The sequence below is a fragment of the Sitophilus oryzae genome, unplaced genomic scaffold (assembly GCF_002938485.1).
Source record: "Sitophilus oryzae breed Bouriz unplaced genomic scaffold, Soryzae_2.0 scaffold_236_pilon_pilon, whole genome shotgun sequence".
Taxonomy (NCBI): Eukaryota; Metazoa; Arthropoda; class Insecta; order Coleoptera; family Curculionidae; genus Sitophilus; species Sitophilus oryzae.
In genome coordinates this window covers 82,425-98,403 of record NW_022146792.1, presented here as the reverse complement: position 1 = coordinate 98,403, position 15,979 = coordinate 82,425, and the positions used below count along the sequence as shown (strand labels likewise).

Genomic DNA, 15,979 nt, shown 5'->3' with positions numbered 1-15,979 from the left:
GCGATAAGTATAACATTTCGACATAGTTTCAGTTTTGGTCATAGTTATCTCTAACGATGGTATGAGATTTTTGTATCTCAAGATTAGGTTCTCCAGTGTTTTTTGTTCTGCAATAGCTTCACTTTCTGGACAATGTGAAACGAGATAATCAAGGGTTTGAACCAGCCACTTCATGTCTTCTCTCTTTTGGTCAGCTTCTTGGCAAATAGCCTAAATAAATAATTTTTAATTAACAAAATATTATTTACAGATTAGAAAAAATACCTAAAATAAAATACTATACACTATACTCGCACATTAAAATTTTGATGTATTTTAAAGGACCAATTTTGATGATTTTTTAAAAAAATTGTGGCTAAATTATTTGAATTTTTAGTAAAAAAACTCTTTGCAAATTTTAAATTAAAGTTGCCATCTGTCAATTATACGATACGAGGAAAAACAAAATGTTGAAATTTTGGTGAAAGTTTGAAATACCCTGTGGACTGGCGTTAACAAAGTAAGGAATTCAAAAATAATTTTATCATCTAGATGCATCTTTTGCCGATAGTTTGTTTTTTGGTTCATCTCAAAAGCTTCTTTTTTTAGAGATATTCACTTTTTAAGAAGGCACTAACATTTTTTCGTAATTTTTACATTAAGACCATGCCTTTGCTTTTGGTTCTAGTCAACAGACCATAAAATAGTGTTTACAGTTTAATGTCACTGTCTTTGAAAAATCATATTATTATTGTCTGCTGGACAATTACTCTAGCAAATATGGTTTTAAGTCCAAAAGCTGATCTCTCCCATGATCAATTAAAGCAGAAATAGCCGATACTTTAGAACTTAAAACCATCTCTACTAGAGTAAACGTCAATAAACAATAATAATATGACTTTGCAATGACAGTGACATTACAAAAACAATAAAGACTATTTTATAAATGTATTGATGAGGATCCAAAATCAGTGCTAAAAAAAGTAAATCGTTATTGTTTTATTTAAAAACGATTATCTCCAATAAAAATAAAGCTACTGAGATAAATCAAAAAGCAAACTATCGTGAAAGGACGTACCTAGATGGTAAAATAATTTTTAAATTCCTTGTTTTATTAACATATTCTACAGGGTATTTCAAACTTTCACCAAAATATCAACATTTTGTTTTCCCTCGTATAATTGACAGATGGAAACTTTCATTTTTAATTTAGAAAGAAATACTAAAAAGTCAAATAATTTAGCTATAAATTGGTTAAAAAATAATCAAAATCGGCCAACTGGAACGAAATATATTAAACTTAAAAATACATCAAAATTTTAAGGTGCCCGTTTTTCACCTTAAAAGAAACTCACCTTAAAAGCCGCAATTTCTCTATCAAATTCTTCTGGTGTGCTTACATCAGTTAAAATATTCTTCAAGGCATCATCAATTGAGTCCATCCACCTTACCATCTCGCTAAATTTGATTCTATATTGATCCCACTTCTGAGGAATCCTCTCCAATTGTTGCTGTACGTTTTCTATTTTCAAGTTAACATTCTTCCATAATTCTTCAGCTTTCTTCAGCGATTCTTGAAGACTTTTATCGTCGGGACAATTCTGCGAGTATACTTGAGCTATTTGTTCTAGATTTCTCAAACTCTTCTGAGTTTCGAACAGTGGGCCTCGAGGTCCGAAGAAATCTTTGTGCCTGGCGATTACTAGTTCAACGTTTTCTTGCTTATTTACTGCAAGGTGTTCATTCTGGATTTCTTTCTCCAGTTCTTTGATATAGTACTGGAAGGTGTTTTCATCCAACCGGAATTCGAGTCTCATTAAATGAAGTGGAGCGAATGAAAGTACCTCTTTCCATTTGTTTTGAAGATGATGAACAGATGAGGTAATAGGACTGTGTTGTTCTTTGGGAAGGCAATTACACAAATCTTGTGCGCTTTGGACCAATTCGTGAATCCATCGCTCGTTGACAGATTCAAAGAAATTCTTATGTTCTTCTACGATACTTTTACTATCTATCCGTTTTTCAGATATTAGTTTTTCAGCGTGATTTAGCCAGTTTGATATTACTCTCTCACTTTCACTGAAATTATACCAGCATCTCAATGCTTCCTGAAGGCGCTGCTCCCAAATTTGTGCGTTTTGAGTGACATAAGCGAACCTATCGTTTAGTTGTTCCATATTCTCCGTCATTTGAATTATGTCAGGGTTACTAGCTCTATCTACAGACTTTACTATATTATTCAGTACTTTGTTTTTACTGTCTAGCATGGATTTGTAATATAACGTTCTAGTGAAAAATGTTTTAACTTTATCTAATTGGTCCTTTAATTGTTCTTTATCTGCTTCTAAAGTTAAGGTGCTGAGTAAACCTTCTGCGTTATCGAGCCAATCATTAATTTCTTTTTGTCCAGCTTCCAGAGACTCTTGTTGGATTAGTAATTGATTAAATAAATGAATCTGAGCTGGTATCAATGCCCTGACTCGCACTAAAGCTTCCTTTTCTTGTTTAAGCGTGTTCATCATTTTATCCACTTCGTCCCTTGATAGATCTTGAATCAATGTCTGGAAAGCTTTGCTAATATTCTTAAACAAGTTTTCTATTTCTTCAACTTCGGATTGTAGCTTGATTAAGGTGTCTCTGTGTAATCTTATGCGGTCCATTGAGCCTAGGCTGGGTGCGTTAAGAGTTTCTTCGGCTTTTCTTAACCAGTTTGATAAAACTTCAACTCCGGCTCTGAAATCTTTACGATTTCTTAGAATATCACCCGCGTGGCTGTACTTGTTGATGTGAGGGTATATTTTGTCCCAACGTTCAGTCATGTTCTGATATGTGTTTCTCAGTTCGGCTGCGATGGGATCTTCAACAGTGGCTATTAGGAAACTGACTGTATCTCCTAGCAGTTGATATTTGTCTCTGAAAATAATATTAAAGATAAAGGAGGTATGATAATATATGAAATTATTTATTCAAGAGTTACTTATACCGGGTGCGTCTCAAAAGTGGCTCAACCTTTTCTCAACTTTTATTTTAAGTGTTTTTTTACTTTAACTTTTATTTTTCAGATAAAAAAACAATATTTGGTATATTAGTATATGACAAATTAGAATTGATTGACGTATTCTATTGTTTTTGGTCACTTGCTGTTTCACCGGAAATGACTACAACTTTTGATTTTTAAATGGTACGCTCGTTATATTTTTACTTTATTCAATAGAAAATGATACTTCTGAATACAATGACATATCGTATGTCAACTTTTGACACTTTCGCTTAAAAAATCGTATTTTTTTTCAATTTAGAGTGCCATGGCTATGTTAAAAAGATTAATTTTTAATCAAGGAGCTTTAGAAATATAGATTTGATCGTCTAATATTTTTCGTGTCTTATCCTGGCCGGTTAAAAGATGCCAAAATCGTATTTTTAATCATATCTCATTTTTTCAAATGGAACAAGGGTGGCTCATTAATATATTAGGAAAAGGTAATTTTTTATGAATAATTTGGTACCACACACTTGGTATTTCGAGTCAAATTGTCATTATGTTACAATTTTAAATAAACTATATGCGAGAATGTCAAAAATTGACATATGATATTATTTTTATTTATTAGTGTCAATTTCTATCAAATAAAGTAAAAAATACCGAGAGTGTAATTTAAAAATCAAAAGTTGTAGTCATTTCCGGTGGAAGGAATTCAACAGGAAGTGACCAAGAACAATTGAATATCATCATATCGTATACTAACATACCAAACCTGGTTTTTTTTATCTGAAAAAGTAAAAACTTATATGGATGAGCCACAGATGCACCCGGTATAATAGGTGTTAGTTAGATAATTAGTTTCTGTGTACTAATCTAAGAATGTAAGAATGTTGGAAATTATTTTTAAGTATGAATGTTGTCTGCTAGGGAGCGTAACAATAACACAAAATCAAAAATAGTTTCCCAACTTTTTTTTCGTCTGAAGCAAAAAATGCGTCGTCTGTTCTATATTAAATTCTTCTATTAAAATAAAGTGGTGGAGGAAAGTTAGATATTTTTCATTTTAAGGTTAAATTTTAATATCTCTGTCATGGATATCTCTGACATGGATAAATCAACTTAGTATAAAAAAGAGTGTTTTTGTCCTACTGGTAGATCAATAAAAAGGTTTCAAAAGTATCGAAGTAATGCTAATTTTGTAAAAAAAAACGGTATGCTATAACTTTTATACATATCGTCGGTGAAACGTGATAAACTGCTAACTCCATTATTCCTAATTTTACAAGAGAGCAAAAAAACGGTACAAAAAAATATGTACAAATGTAGGAAGTATTTTGATGTGTTAATATGATAAAGAGATAAGAATTTTATTTGCTGGGGAACAATAAAACTCAATATATCGTGTTACGTCATTTTTTTCAGACACAATAGGGAGATAGCAGATATTCGTCTTGCAGAAATAAGAAATAAAAATATACTTCTGGAGATAGCAACTTTTATTGTTTGAAATTTTGAAAATGGAAATGAATATTACCCAAATAGATTTAGAAATAATCAATTAAATTTAAAAAATATGATATTCATAACCATATATTTATAATATCGTAATAAGTCCAAAAACGAATGAATTTTTAATAAAAATTTAAAATTTTTTGGCATTTTTAAAGAACTGAAGTAGCAGAATTTTGGACTTAATGAATATGAAAATAATTTAAAAAATAAACTTATAATTCATAGAAGATATGCTAGAATCCTTCCATGCTTATCCTAATTTTTATACAACGGTAGTAGACCGAGCTTGGAAGACTAGTGCATGATTTTATTAATTTTTTATTACTTTTCTCCTTATTTTTTTTAATTTTTATAAAAATTATGGATCATTTACGTGAAAAAACGCTGAAAAAAATAAAACTGATTAGGTATTATGGAAATTCTTGTACAAGTAAGTAAAGTTATTTAAACTATTTATAGCACGCCGATGAATTGCTCGTATATAGAGAATTTCGTTTTTCCCCTTACCCTTTACGGACACCCCGTATTTACAGAACGGATCGACGCAGGGTCGGACTGGCCATATTATACAGATAACTATTAGGGGGGGGTCTAGCCTTCGCGGGCCCCCTTATAGTTCATTATTTATTCTTAACAATATTTGCTTTTGCATTGCATTATGGAATTTTCATTGCTTTGGTTTACCTTGCATTAGGGTAGTTCCCTGAGTTCTATACTAGGTGAGTCTTAAATAAGTGCAAATATGTTCAGGGCTGGCAAATCTCGATAAAAGAAACATAATATTTTCTCTTTACCGTTTTTTTTTCAAATAAATCCAAAACAACCGAGTTATTTCACTTTTAAAATTTCCATTTTTTGCTATAATTTTGAGAATCATATATTGGATTTTCTTTCTTGTAAATTTAATCTATTACCTATGCTACCATATTACAAACAAGGTATGTTTTTAAACTAAAATTTAAAAAAAATCCATTTTTTTTTAAATTCCAAATTTTCAAAAAAAATCGCGCAAAAAAAACTCATAATCGTGTTTCTTGGGTCGAAATATACTACCCTAAAATATTTGCACTTATTTAAGACTCACCTAGTATAGAACTCTGTACAACTGTATATAATAGGGAAAAATTGACCAAAACGTAAGGCGAAAAATACGCAAAAAGAAACACTCGGGCCACTCCTTTCACATTGCCACCCGGGTCCCTTTGGCCTAGTGCAACCCTGGATCGACGTCCTGTACTAAAAAAACAGACGACTAAGAATCTGTGTGTTTGCTTTAGCGTGATCGTAACGGATATTACGGAGATAGCAGCATTTCGGTGGTTATTTCAGAACACTAGGAGTTAGCAGATATTATTGAGTTAAAATAAAAAAAAATCTTTAATGGGAAATAATGTATTTGCTTTCCCTACTTATAGAGTATTTTTTTCTCTTTCTAATGGTATAAAAAAACTTATTAACGTAAAAAATGGAGTTAGCAGGTTATCACGTTTCACTGAAGATATTACGGTTTAGAGTTATGATAAAAAAATTCGGAGTGGAAAAATTGCGAAGACCTTGGCGAAGTGAAAATTTATTTTCTAAATTTTTGCAAATCTAAATTTTTTTTTAGTTTTTGGATTTTGGGACCTCCTCAAACAATGTATGATTAGTTGTCTACATAATATACTGACCGGTATACTGTAATGTCTTGGAAAAATTCCATTTTCCCTTCTTCGTCCAATGTCATTGCTTGTTCGGCTTGGTTGAGCCAAGTGTCAAATTCTGGTGCTAAAGAATCCCATCGTCTCCAGTATGCGACTACTTCTTCTAACATACTTTGGACGCATCTTAGCTCCATGGATACGTTCTTCCACCGTTCGGCTATGTCTCTCATAAACTTGTCTATTTCCCACAACCTCTTTTTTTTTTATCTGAGAAAAATACAACAGTTCCTTTAATAAAGTTTAAACTTAAAGTAATATTATTTAAAAAATAAAATTAAAAAAAGAATTTTGTAAATAAGATAAAATGATGGTATAAAATAAAATTGTTACAATAGAAATTAATAATACCAATCAGAATAGAAAATCCTGACGAATCTATGTTTATTTTTCTCGCTGTAACAAACCCCTTTCTTCTTCTCTGTTTTTTCTCTAAATAAATATTAATATTTGAGAATGGATCCACAAAAATTGTGTATTTACTTATATATTTATGAGAATATTTAGGTTATTGGTAATAATTTCCGAAATGTAAACTGTTAAGCTTCATTCAGAACCTCGCAATTAGTGGAATAAATTAGTGGTTTCAATTAGCGTAAAACTTTGTTCCTCTAATTTGAATGTAAGCATTCAGAACGTCAAAATTAGTGGTAGGAATTTTCAATTAGTGGAAAAAGTTCACAAACTTTTAAGTTTTCCACTAATTATACTTCAAAATTTGCGAAAAATGTCATTTTCGTCTTTGATTATATTACCCGTCAAGAGAAAATGTGGTTAGAAATCAAAAATATATTGTTTTATAAGATATACAGGGTGGTCCGAACTGTATTCCGGAAACTTCGGCAGCATATTCTGCAGATAAAAATAAGTAAAAAGTTCATATAAATGTAAGTCCTAAAATGCTTAGTTTCAAAAGATACAGGGTGTAGAAGTTTCATTTTTATTTCGATTTTTTTCAAATAATTTCTGAAGTAACGTCAATATTTCGATGAAAATTGGTGTCTGGGAGTTTTGTGACACGAGAAATTGCGGGGTTCTTAATGAAGCTTTGGTATTAGAAATATAATATAAGTTTTATAAAATACTACCCGACTCGGTTGACTCCGTACCGCCTATCAGTGAAGTGGGTGTTTTTTTTACCAACTCTGTGGTATAGATGATTGATTAACCAAGGATTGACCTAATGATTCCTCTATATTACTGTTTAAGTTTCGATTCAAGTAGCACAGACAACATGAAGCAAAAAATGACACTTTCGAGACTTGCCTACAGCTAATATACTGACAGGCAACGGCACTGGAATGTTCCAAGAGTTTTTCATACATTCTGTTTAGTAATACCATACGATCAAAAAAAAACGGCGTCAAAAACGGCTAGGGAATAATAATCAGTGATAATTTTGGCAAGATTCAGCCCTAGACGTCAGTTACTTCGCTCGTGATTTTCTTTATTTTTTAATGGCGTTCAAGAAAGTTGTAATTTATTTTTATATCGAGTAAAAATGATTTTTAAATAGTAAAGTACACTATTTTTTGAGAATAGATTTGTGTTTCTGGAAATGTTCTATCCTCTTTTAATTTTTCTATAATTAATGTCAATTTTTGACAAGTTTTATATAGATTTTTAGTAAATGACATCTAGAGATCTACCTCGCCAAAATTATATCAACGATTGTCTTTCCCCATTCGTTTTTGACGCTCTTTTTTGGCATTGTAAATGTCTTAATACTGAAGAATCATAGCCATAAGAATTGTGTATTTACTTATGTAAGAGAATAATTATTATCTTAATTAATTTATTCGACTAGACGTTTATAATATTGTACAATACACGCGAGTTAACTCCATTAAGATACTTGTGTGGTTACACAACTCGTGCGTGAGCATCTTAATGATGCTGTTAACTCTCTTGTATTGTAAATATCTATAAACTGCATATTATAAAAAATTATTTCAATTCAATAATGTTATTAAATTTGTAAAACTTCATATCATTTTGGAAAATTTAGAGCAATGTCATTCACTTCAACTTACCAATATTTCCATCACGTTTGTATTCTTCTATAACAGCTTGCATATCACGAAAGGCTTTGTTGAATTCTTGGAAAATGTGATTCTTCGACACAAAATTCCTGTACTGGTCGAGAAGTTGGACGACTTTGTCGACGCGTCCGTATTTGGCAGTCCACGACTTCAGTTTCGTTTCTGTCAGTTGTAAAAATGCGATAAGGCAACACTGAAATTTTATACAAAAAACAGTAATCAAACAAAAAATGAAGTCTTCTTCACTAATGAGTAATTTCAAACGTGTATGTAATAGTCAATATACTAATTAATATAATTAATATTTTGACTATTACTTGCTATTACATAATTATTAATATAATAATATTTCAATCATTGTTGATTGCTCTGTATAATAATATTGAAAATTAAAAATGTCAAATTTTTTGTACAGATTGGTGCCTCTCATAGGACGCGCGACGCGGAGGCTCCAGGGAGAACGGTAGTTTATATACAAATAAAATTTTGGGAGCATATGTAGGTTAGTTGAAAGCATTTTAGAAAAATATATAGAATTATACAGGTGATTATTGACAGGTAATTATTGGTGTCCCCAAAAAAAGTTACGCATCAAAGTTGTATTTCTTGTAATGGAACACTCTATATATTAATCGGATTCTAGAAAAAAAAATAAAGGTGAGTTTTATTAAAGAAGTATATGCCTAAAATGTAAGGATTTTGAGATATTTCACATTTTGTGAAAATGAAGACTAAATTTTAAATTTAAATAACAGGTACCTAAATTGTAATTTACCCTGTATAGCTTAATATTTAATTACAATAACCATCGTATGTTAAACCAAATTAAAATTTGTCCCGTAAAGTTATATAGGGTGAGACAAAATTAATATTGAACATTGGTCACATTAAAAAGTAAGTTACTCTTTTATTTTAAATAGATTACCCAGTATATTATTCCGGTGTTCAATGGAGAATTCATATATCTTCAAAATATTAATAAGGTTGCCTACCCCTCAAACAAAGATTTTCCTGGATATTTTCATTTTTATGATTTTGCGTGAGTATCTCTTTATTATCTGAAAAAATCTAGGGGCTGTGTTAATTTAACAAAAATTAAAGGAAGTAGGGTAAGATACTGTAACATAAAGATACACGTTTAAAACGTCATATTTTAATTATCACAGAATTAAAACTAGATATCTATAATTATGTAACAAAAATTAAATAGATGAAATCAAATGCTCAAAATGCTTCCTTTCCTGTTTACTGCATAAAATGATTCTCTTTTCAAAAGATGTTTTCATGTTAAAAGGCATACGTGGAGTTCTACTTCGTAAAACAGCCATCACAATCATTTCTCTCATGTTGTCGACAATAGTTGGTCAAGTTTTTTAAACACTGTCTATAAACTGTTTTAAACACTGTCTATAAACTATAAAAAAGCCCAGACTAGATAAAATTTAAGCGTTTAAGAACTATATTAATTGGTGAATGGTACTGCCATTCTACTAATAGAATCATATTAATTCTCTCTGATGTAGGATAAGTTTCCAGTTTTGGCAAATTTCTGAGAATATTTTTTGTGTTTTAACTGACACAAAATGGTAACTAGTTGTTAAAGTTGATCTAATTAGACAGGTATGTTGAAGTAACGTCAGACATATCACCAGCCACCTAGATTTTGTCAAATAATAGAGTTCTACTGGCACTAAATCATAAAAATGAAAATATTTAGGAAAATCTTTGTTTTAGAGGTAGGCAACCCTGGTAGTACTTTAAAGAGACATAAATTCCCCATTGAATATCGGAATAATATACTGGGTGGTCCATTTAAAATAAAAGTGTAACTTGCTTTTAGAGGTGGTCAATGATCAATATTAATTTTGTCTCACCCTGTATAACTTTTTGAGTCAATTTTTAATTTGTTTTAAAGTACAAAAGTTATTTTAACTACATATTAGGCTATACACATATTAACTACACTGGGTAAATACCAATTTAGGTAGCTTTTATTGAAATTTAAAAATTGTGCTTCATTTTTAGAAAATGTTTAATAAGTCAAAAACCTTCCATTTTAGTCATATACTTCGCTAATAAAACTCACCTTTATTTTTCTCTTGCAATCAGAAAAGCAATTAATATAAGGTGTTCCATTACAAAAAAACACAACTTTGATGTGTAACTTTTTTTAGGGACACTCTGTAGAACTCTCTATATTTTTAAAAAGTGCTTTAAATTAACCTACATTAACCCACAGTATTTCATCTCAATACAAACTATAGTTCTCCTCTCCCCGTCGTATGAGAGGCGCCACCCTGTATATCTGCAGTAACCTACGTTCTTATCATAGAGGTTAAAATAAGTTCTTACCTTGTGTTCGAGGAACTTGAGCCTGACCCGTCTCTGAGCCGCTTTGGGTCCCACCTCGTTCAGTCTTACAGCCATATTATTCAACTGTTCGGAAGGCACTTCGTTAGCGAGGGGACTTTGGCGCGCTCTGGCGAATCTCTGTTCCACCGCGGGCAAATCCGCGAAGAACGCTTTGTGTTCTTCTAACTTCCTACTAATAATCGTAGCAGTCTCTTCATTCATCACGGTAGGAATTTCGTCACAATATAACAACTTCTCGGCCTTGGCCAACCATTCTCCGATAGTCTTGAAGTCTCCAGGTAATCTAGAGTCCAACAGCCACAGCCAGTACAAGAGTTGAAGTTGGAGCTTGTCCCAAAGTCTAGTGACTTCCGACCAAGACTCTTTGGCGATAGAGACTGGGCTTTGGGATTCAATAAGGTTCTTCAGTCGGGTGTAGAGTTTTTGTCGATCGTCCACTTCGGCTTTGAAAGCCGAGTATTCGTTATAGTCTAGAGGTAATGAGTTGGTTTGTTGGAGGTGGTCTAAGTGTTGGGTTTTCTTAAGCAGCCACGAGAGGAGTTCGCTGTATTGTTCCTGGATGGCGGCTATAGCATCAGGCCCTGTAGCTTTCGGTTCAGGATATCTGAAAGAAACACATTTTTAATCGATATTATAAATTTTCTGCTGAGTAGTTTTCATTCTTCTGATGTAGTCATCTAGCTCCTAGAATAAAATCTATAAATTTTGTGTATGTTTGGAAACCTAAAAGTATGTACTAGCACCATCTAGGATATTTCAGAAAATATTACACTTTATAAAGGTACAAGAAAAGTGTGAGTGGATGAGGATCAGTGGCGTATCCAGGGTTCATGCCTGGGGGGTCAATAACTCAGTATTATACCTAAATATATATTTTTTACATTAACAGGTAAGTACCTACCTAATTACAGCTAGGTACTATGATAAATAGTATATAGGTATAAATAAATAACAGAAATATTTACTTAAGAAAATGGTTAATAATTTTCTATGCTTTGCTCTAAACGCTATTGACCGCAGAAAGGGCCGAATATCAAGAAACATTGCAGCCACAATCCGACATTCAAATAAGAACCGCAACTTCTCCACTGAGGATCAATACCAAAAGAAAGTAAAACAAATTTACTTGACCCTGAAAAATAGAAAATCGCCTGGTCCAGGTGAAATTCCTCTAGAATTACTCAAGTACGGCACGGATAAATTATATAAGCAGTTCGCTAGTCTTTTCAAAAAGTGCCTTAATGGTGAAAATATACAGAAAGAATGGAAGACATCATATATAACAACAATACACAAGAAAGGAAGTAAAGACGATTGTGATAATTATCGAGGAATCTCCGTGTTGAGCTCTGTTTCAAGGGTCTATGGAAAATTGGTCAAAAAGATTGAGGAAGAATACCGGGATATGGAGGCTGAAGAACAAGCGGGGTTTAGAGCTGGTAGATCCACGGTCGACCATTTTATTTACACTGGCAGATAATTAGAAAAGATGGCAAAGAAATCAAAATACATCTCCTCTGCGTAGACCTCAAGAAAGCATATGATAGTGTACCCCAGTCTAAATTGTGGGAAGCCCTCGAGAAAACGAATATCAACATAACATTAATTAAGGCTGTCCAAGAACTTTATAAGAACAACACTAGCCAAGTAAAGAAAGGACAAACAGTATTAAAGGGATTCAGCATAAACAAAGGTCTTAAACAGGGCTGCTGTCTGTCCCGACACTGTTTAAAATCTATTTGGAACAAGCTCTGAAAATGTGGAAAAGGAAGAAAAAAGGCGAACAGATGGAGATACCACTAAACGACTCGATACTTTACACTCTTTGTTTCGCTGATGATCAAATAATACTGGCTCAAGACTACTAAGTAACATTACATCACAAAAAATAATCATTAACACAAAAATTAACTACAAAATTAAAAAAGAAACAAATAACAAAATAAGGAGAAACAAACAAAAAGCCAAGTGAATAAAGTAAAAGCACAGATGCAAATAAAATTAAATATGCATATCAGTTTTTGGCTTTTTGTTTCATTAAAGTACCTCCTCTGTACTAACAGATATTTCTGGATACATATACAAAAGGGATAAGCCATTTAGTCTCTCTTTACTTACGGTGTTACTTAGGTAGGACTTTAACAATTTTAGGGTTGAAAATTTCCTTCCAGGTGTTGCCGTACTAACGGGTAAAAGTGCATTTTTTTTAATAAGATAAATGTTAGGAAATAGTTCTTGGTCAAATATTAACAGGGCATCGAGTGCGGAACTTGGGTAGTCTTCTGGTGCATAGTCTTCAAATATTCATGCTAGAACTTAAGTTAGCCAAGAAACTACAGAAAATGAAAGGGAAGTTTTTCTAAGTCGTTTTATAAAAATCTATATATATTTTTAGATTCGATACTTCATAATCAGTTTTTTATTTAGGAGAGGGAATAAAGAGGCTAAATGATATGTGAGTAGCTCTTTATTGTTTAACAAATCGTTCTTCCAAACGTAATACTACGTGATCTAAAAAAGGAATAAAAATTGATAATCTGTAATAATCTTGAGCAGTTTCAGTTTTAAAAGTCGGCCTGTTTTTTTGTCTACTAGTTATTCGGTTTTATTTCCTGTCCAAGCAATTCGTTCATGTTTCTGTTTGCTTCTGTAAAAATATCTGCGAAGCTGGTATTTAAATTATTGTTTAAAATATAAAATAGGATGGCATGAGTCGTGTCTGGAGTAGTACTGCTTACTTGGATACGCCACTGATGAGGATGACTTCTTTTAAATGAAACACCCTGTATATTATTGCATTTTTGGTTCCTTTTAGATCACTTTACATAATCTAAGATGAGATTAAATATATTTCGATTGTTTTTTTTTTTTTTTTTAGAAATAAAAATATATATTTTCAGCCTTTCTTAAAAAATATTAAAAATACAAGAACTGTCCTAAAATCAAAACTATATTGAATGCCGCTTCAGATAGGTCTGTATTTACTTTGCTATAAACATAATAATCATATAATCGCTGGGATGTTCAAAATTCTACAACAAGCCTCCTAAAATATAAAATAATTTTTCATTGTTTTTAAATGGAACACCCTGTATATTATTTTTTTTATTGACGATTTCAAAATGCACATTTTGTGTTGAAGTATTTCAAAATTTTTTAACGGTTTCGCAGATATTCGCGGTTTTATATATCATATGGCATTTTCTGCAGCTAATTTTATCAAACCACCATGCATTTTCCTCTCGTATTTTACCATTGAAAGAGCCCTATGAAATAATACTGCCAAACCATTAAAATTTTGAAATACTTTAAATACAAAAATATTTTAGTTGCTCGTCTAATCAAAAATAATATACAGGGTGTTTTCATTAAAAAAAAAAGAAACAAAAAAAGAAAAAATATATATTTTAGAAAGTTTGTCATTAGAATTTTTGAACACCCTGAATGATTTAAGATTATTTTTTTTTTTTTTTTTTTATTTTTTAAAGTAAATACCTAATAACAGTTTTGATTTCAGGATAGCTTCTTGTATTTGTAATAATTTTTTGGCAGTTACAAAATATATGTTTTTATTTAATTATTATCTCTGAAGTGTCGAAATATATTTATTTATATCTTACGATTTTGTGAAGTGATCTGAAAGGAAGCCAATGCAATAATGCGGTGCGTCATTTAAAAAAAAATCATCCCGATCCACTTACGCTTTTTGTTACCCTGTAGAAGTTAAAATATTTTCATGAAATACATCCTGGTACTTTAGGTTTGTGTAAACAAAATTCGCAAGTTTTTATTCTAGGAGCTACAGATGCCCGACGCATTGCCGGACCCTGTAGTGACTTTGATTTTAATAAAAACTTGCTCCCATCATTAATAGCGTGTCATGACTAAATATTATCGAAAAAGAGGTAGTCCTCAGTGGTGATAATTGTTGTCCGTTTTGCAAAAATTCGGTAGAAATCACGTAACATCTTATACGTGAGTATACGGTACAAGAGACTAGCTTGTACGTCCCACTAGTCTAAGTTCACTTCTATATAAGTCTTGGGGAAATGAACATCGATGATATTCCCCATATATTAATTTATTTGGTTAATAAATAAGTGAGAATTAATACCAGTATTTCTAACAGCAGTGTTTGCTGCGAATGTAATCGCAGTTTTATGTGTTTTAGGAAGGTTTCGGAAACACCTTAAAGGTTTTTAAGGTTTCGGCTGCCGTATCCGAATCAGATAGGGGAAATAGCACCTTTAAAAACTAAAGTAAATGCATTTACCGGCGAATTTTGTAATACACATTTTAGTGCAAAGAAGGGTTTAACATGCCATTTAAAATCACATGCACTAGTGGCACAAAGTAATTGACCAAATTATCAAAGAAGTGAGGCAGATGTAAGTGTAAGCATTGTCATTCAGGATATTAGTAATGATGGTGCATAGACTTTCACTGTGTTTTTCTTTGTCCTCTTTAAAAATGGAAAATTTGTTCTTACTATCCTTAGATTGAGGGATAAAAATAATAATTAATAATATCAATAATAAATAATGGCAATATCCCTGTACAAGAATATTAGAAAAAAAAAAGCCTATCTGATTTTGTCAGTAGATTTAAAGATGATATACATGAACTTTTTAAATGGGATCGCCGATATTAGTGTTAAAAGGAATTACATGAACTTTTTATAACAGAACAATTGAATTCATGGTTTTCTCAAAATAAACAGCTCTTACTTGTGTAAAAATTGTGCGACGTAAGTCATGATCGATTTTTCGTCGGGCTTGGGAACGTCGACGTCTTCGGGGTCGAGAATCTTGGGGATTCCCAGGTGGGACTCGGCCACGTCGAAGGCCGTCTCCAGACGGTCCCTGTTGGAGGCCTTCTTCATCTCGGCGATGTTCACCAGGTTCTTTTTGATGGCGTCGATGATGGCGAGGAAAGCGACGCCATCTCTCCAACTGGCGCCGAAGTCTCTAACCTCTATTCCTAGAATTATACAGAAACATATTAGCTTGTATACAGGGTTGTTCACCACATGACACGGAGTATTGTAGCTAAAAGGTGAGATTTTTACAAATTATGTAAGTCTTACCCAGGTTCGATGAAGGACTATTAGAGGTACAATTTAAAAATAATTCCCCTGAATACAGAGTGTCCCAAATAAGTAAAAAATATCAAAGTTGTATTTTTTAAATGGAACACCTGTATATTGTGCATTTTAGTTTCTACGATTAAAATAAGGTAAATTTGATTAAAGTTTATCACGCTAAACCTTACCGTTTTGAAATATTTTCAATTTTGTGAAATTGCAGTAAAAATTTTAAAGGCTTCATTTCTCCAAGGGTATCAAAGTTTTTTTAATACTAAATATTCACTGAAATTTATTTATTTGGGGT

The 15,979-nt window shown here is 31.9% G+C and overlaps 1 protein-coding gene across 1 annotated transcript in view; it reads right to left on the bottom strand.

The window, feature by feature from the left end:
* Window positions 1-14: 14 nt before the first annotated feature.
* Window positions 15-15,979, bottom strand: part of LOC115884395 (nesprin-1-like) — a gene marked incomplete at its 3' end in the record, with an annotated part of 19,624 nt that continues 3,659 nt past the window's right edge. The window contains exons 2-7 of the mRNA XM_030902953.1: window positions 15,317-15,569; window positions 10,569-11,193; window positions 8,208-8,409; window positions 6,145-6,355; window positions 1,335-2,892; window positions 15-210 (exon numbers count right to left, since the gene is read on the bottom strand). Of these exons, the coding sequence (XP_030758813.1) occupies window positions 15-210; window positions 1,335-2,892; window positions 6,145-6,355; window positions 8,208-8,409; window positions 10,569-11,193; window positions 15,317-15,569 (3,045 nt within the window). The remainder of the gene's footprint in view (window positions 211-1,334; window positions 2,893-6,144; window positions 6,356-8,207; window positions 8,410-10,568; window positions 11,194-15,316; window positions 15,570-15,979) is intronic.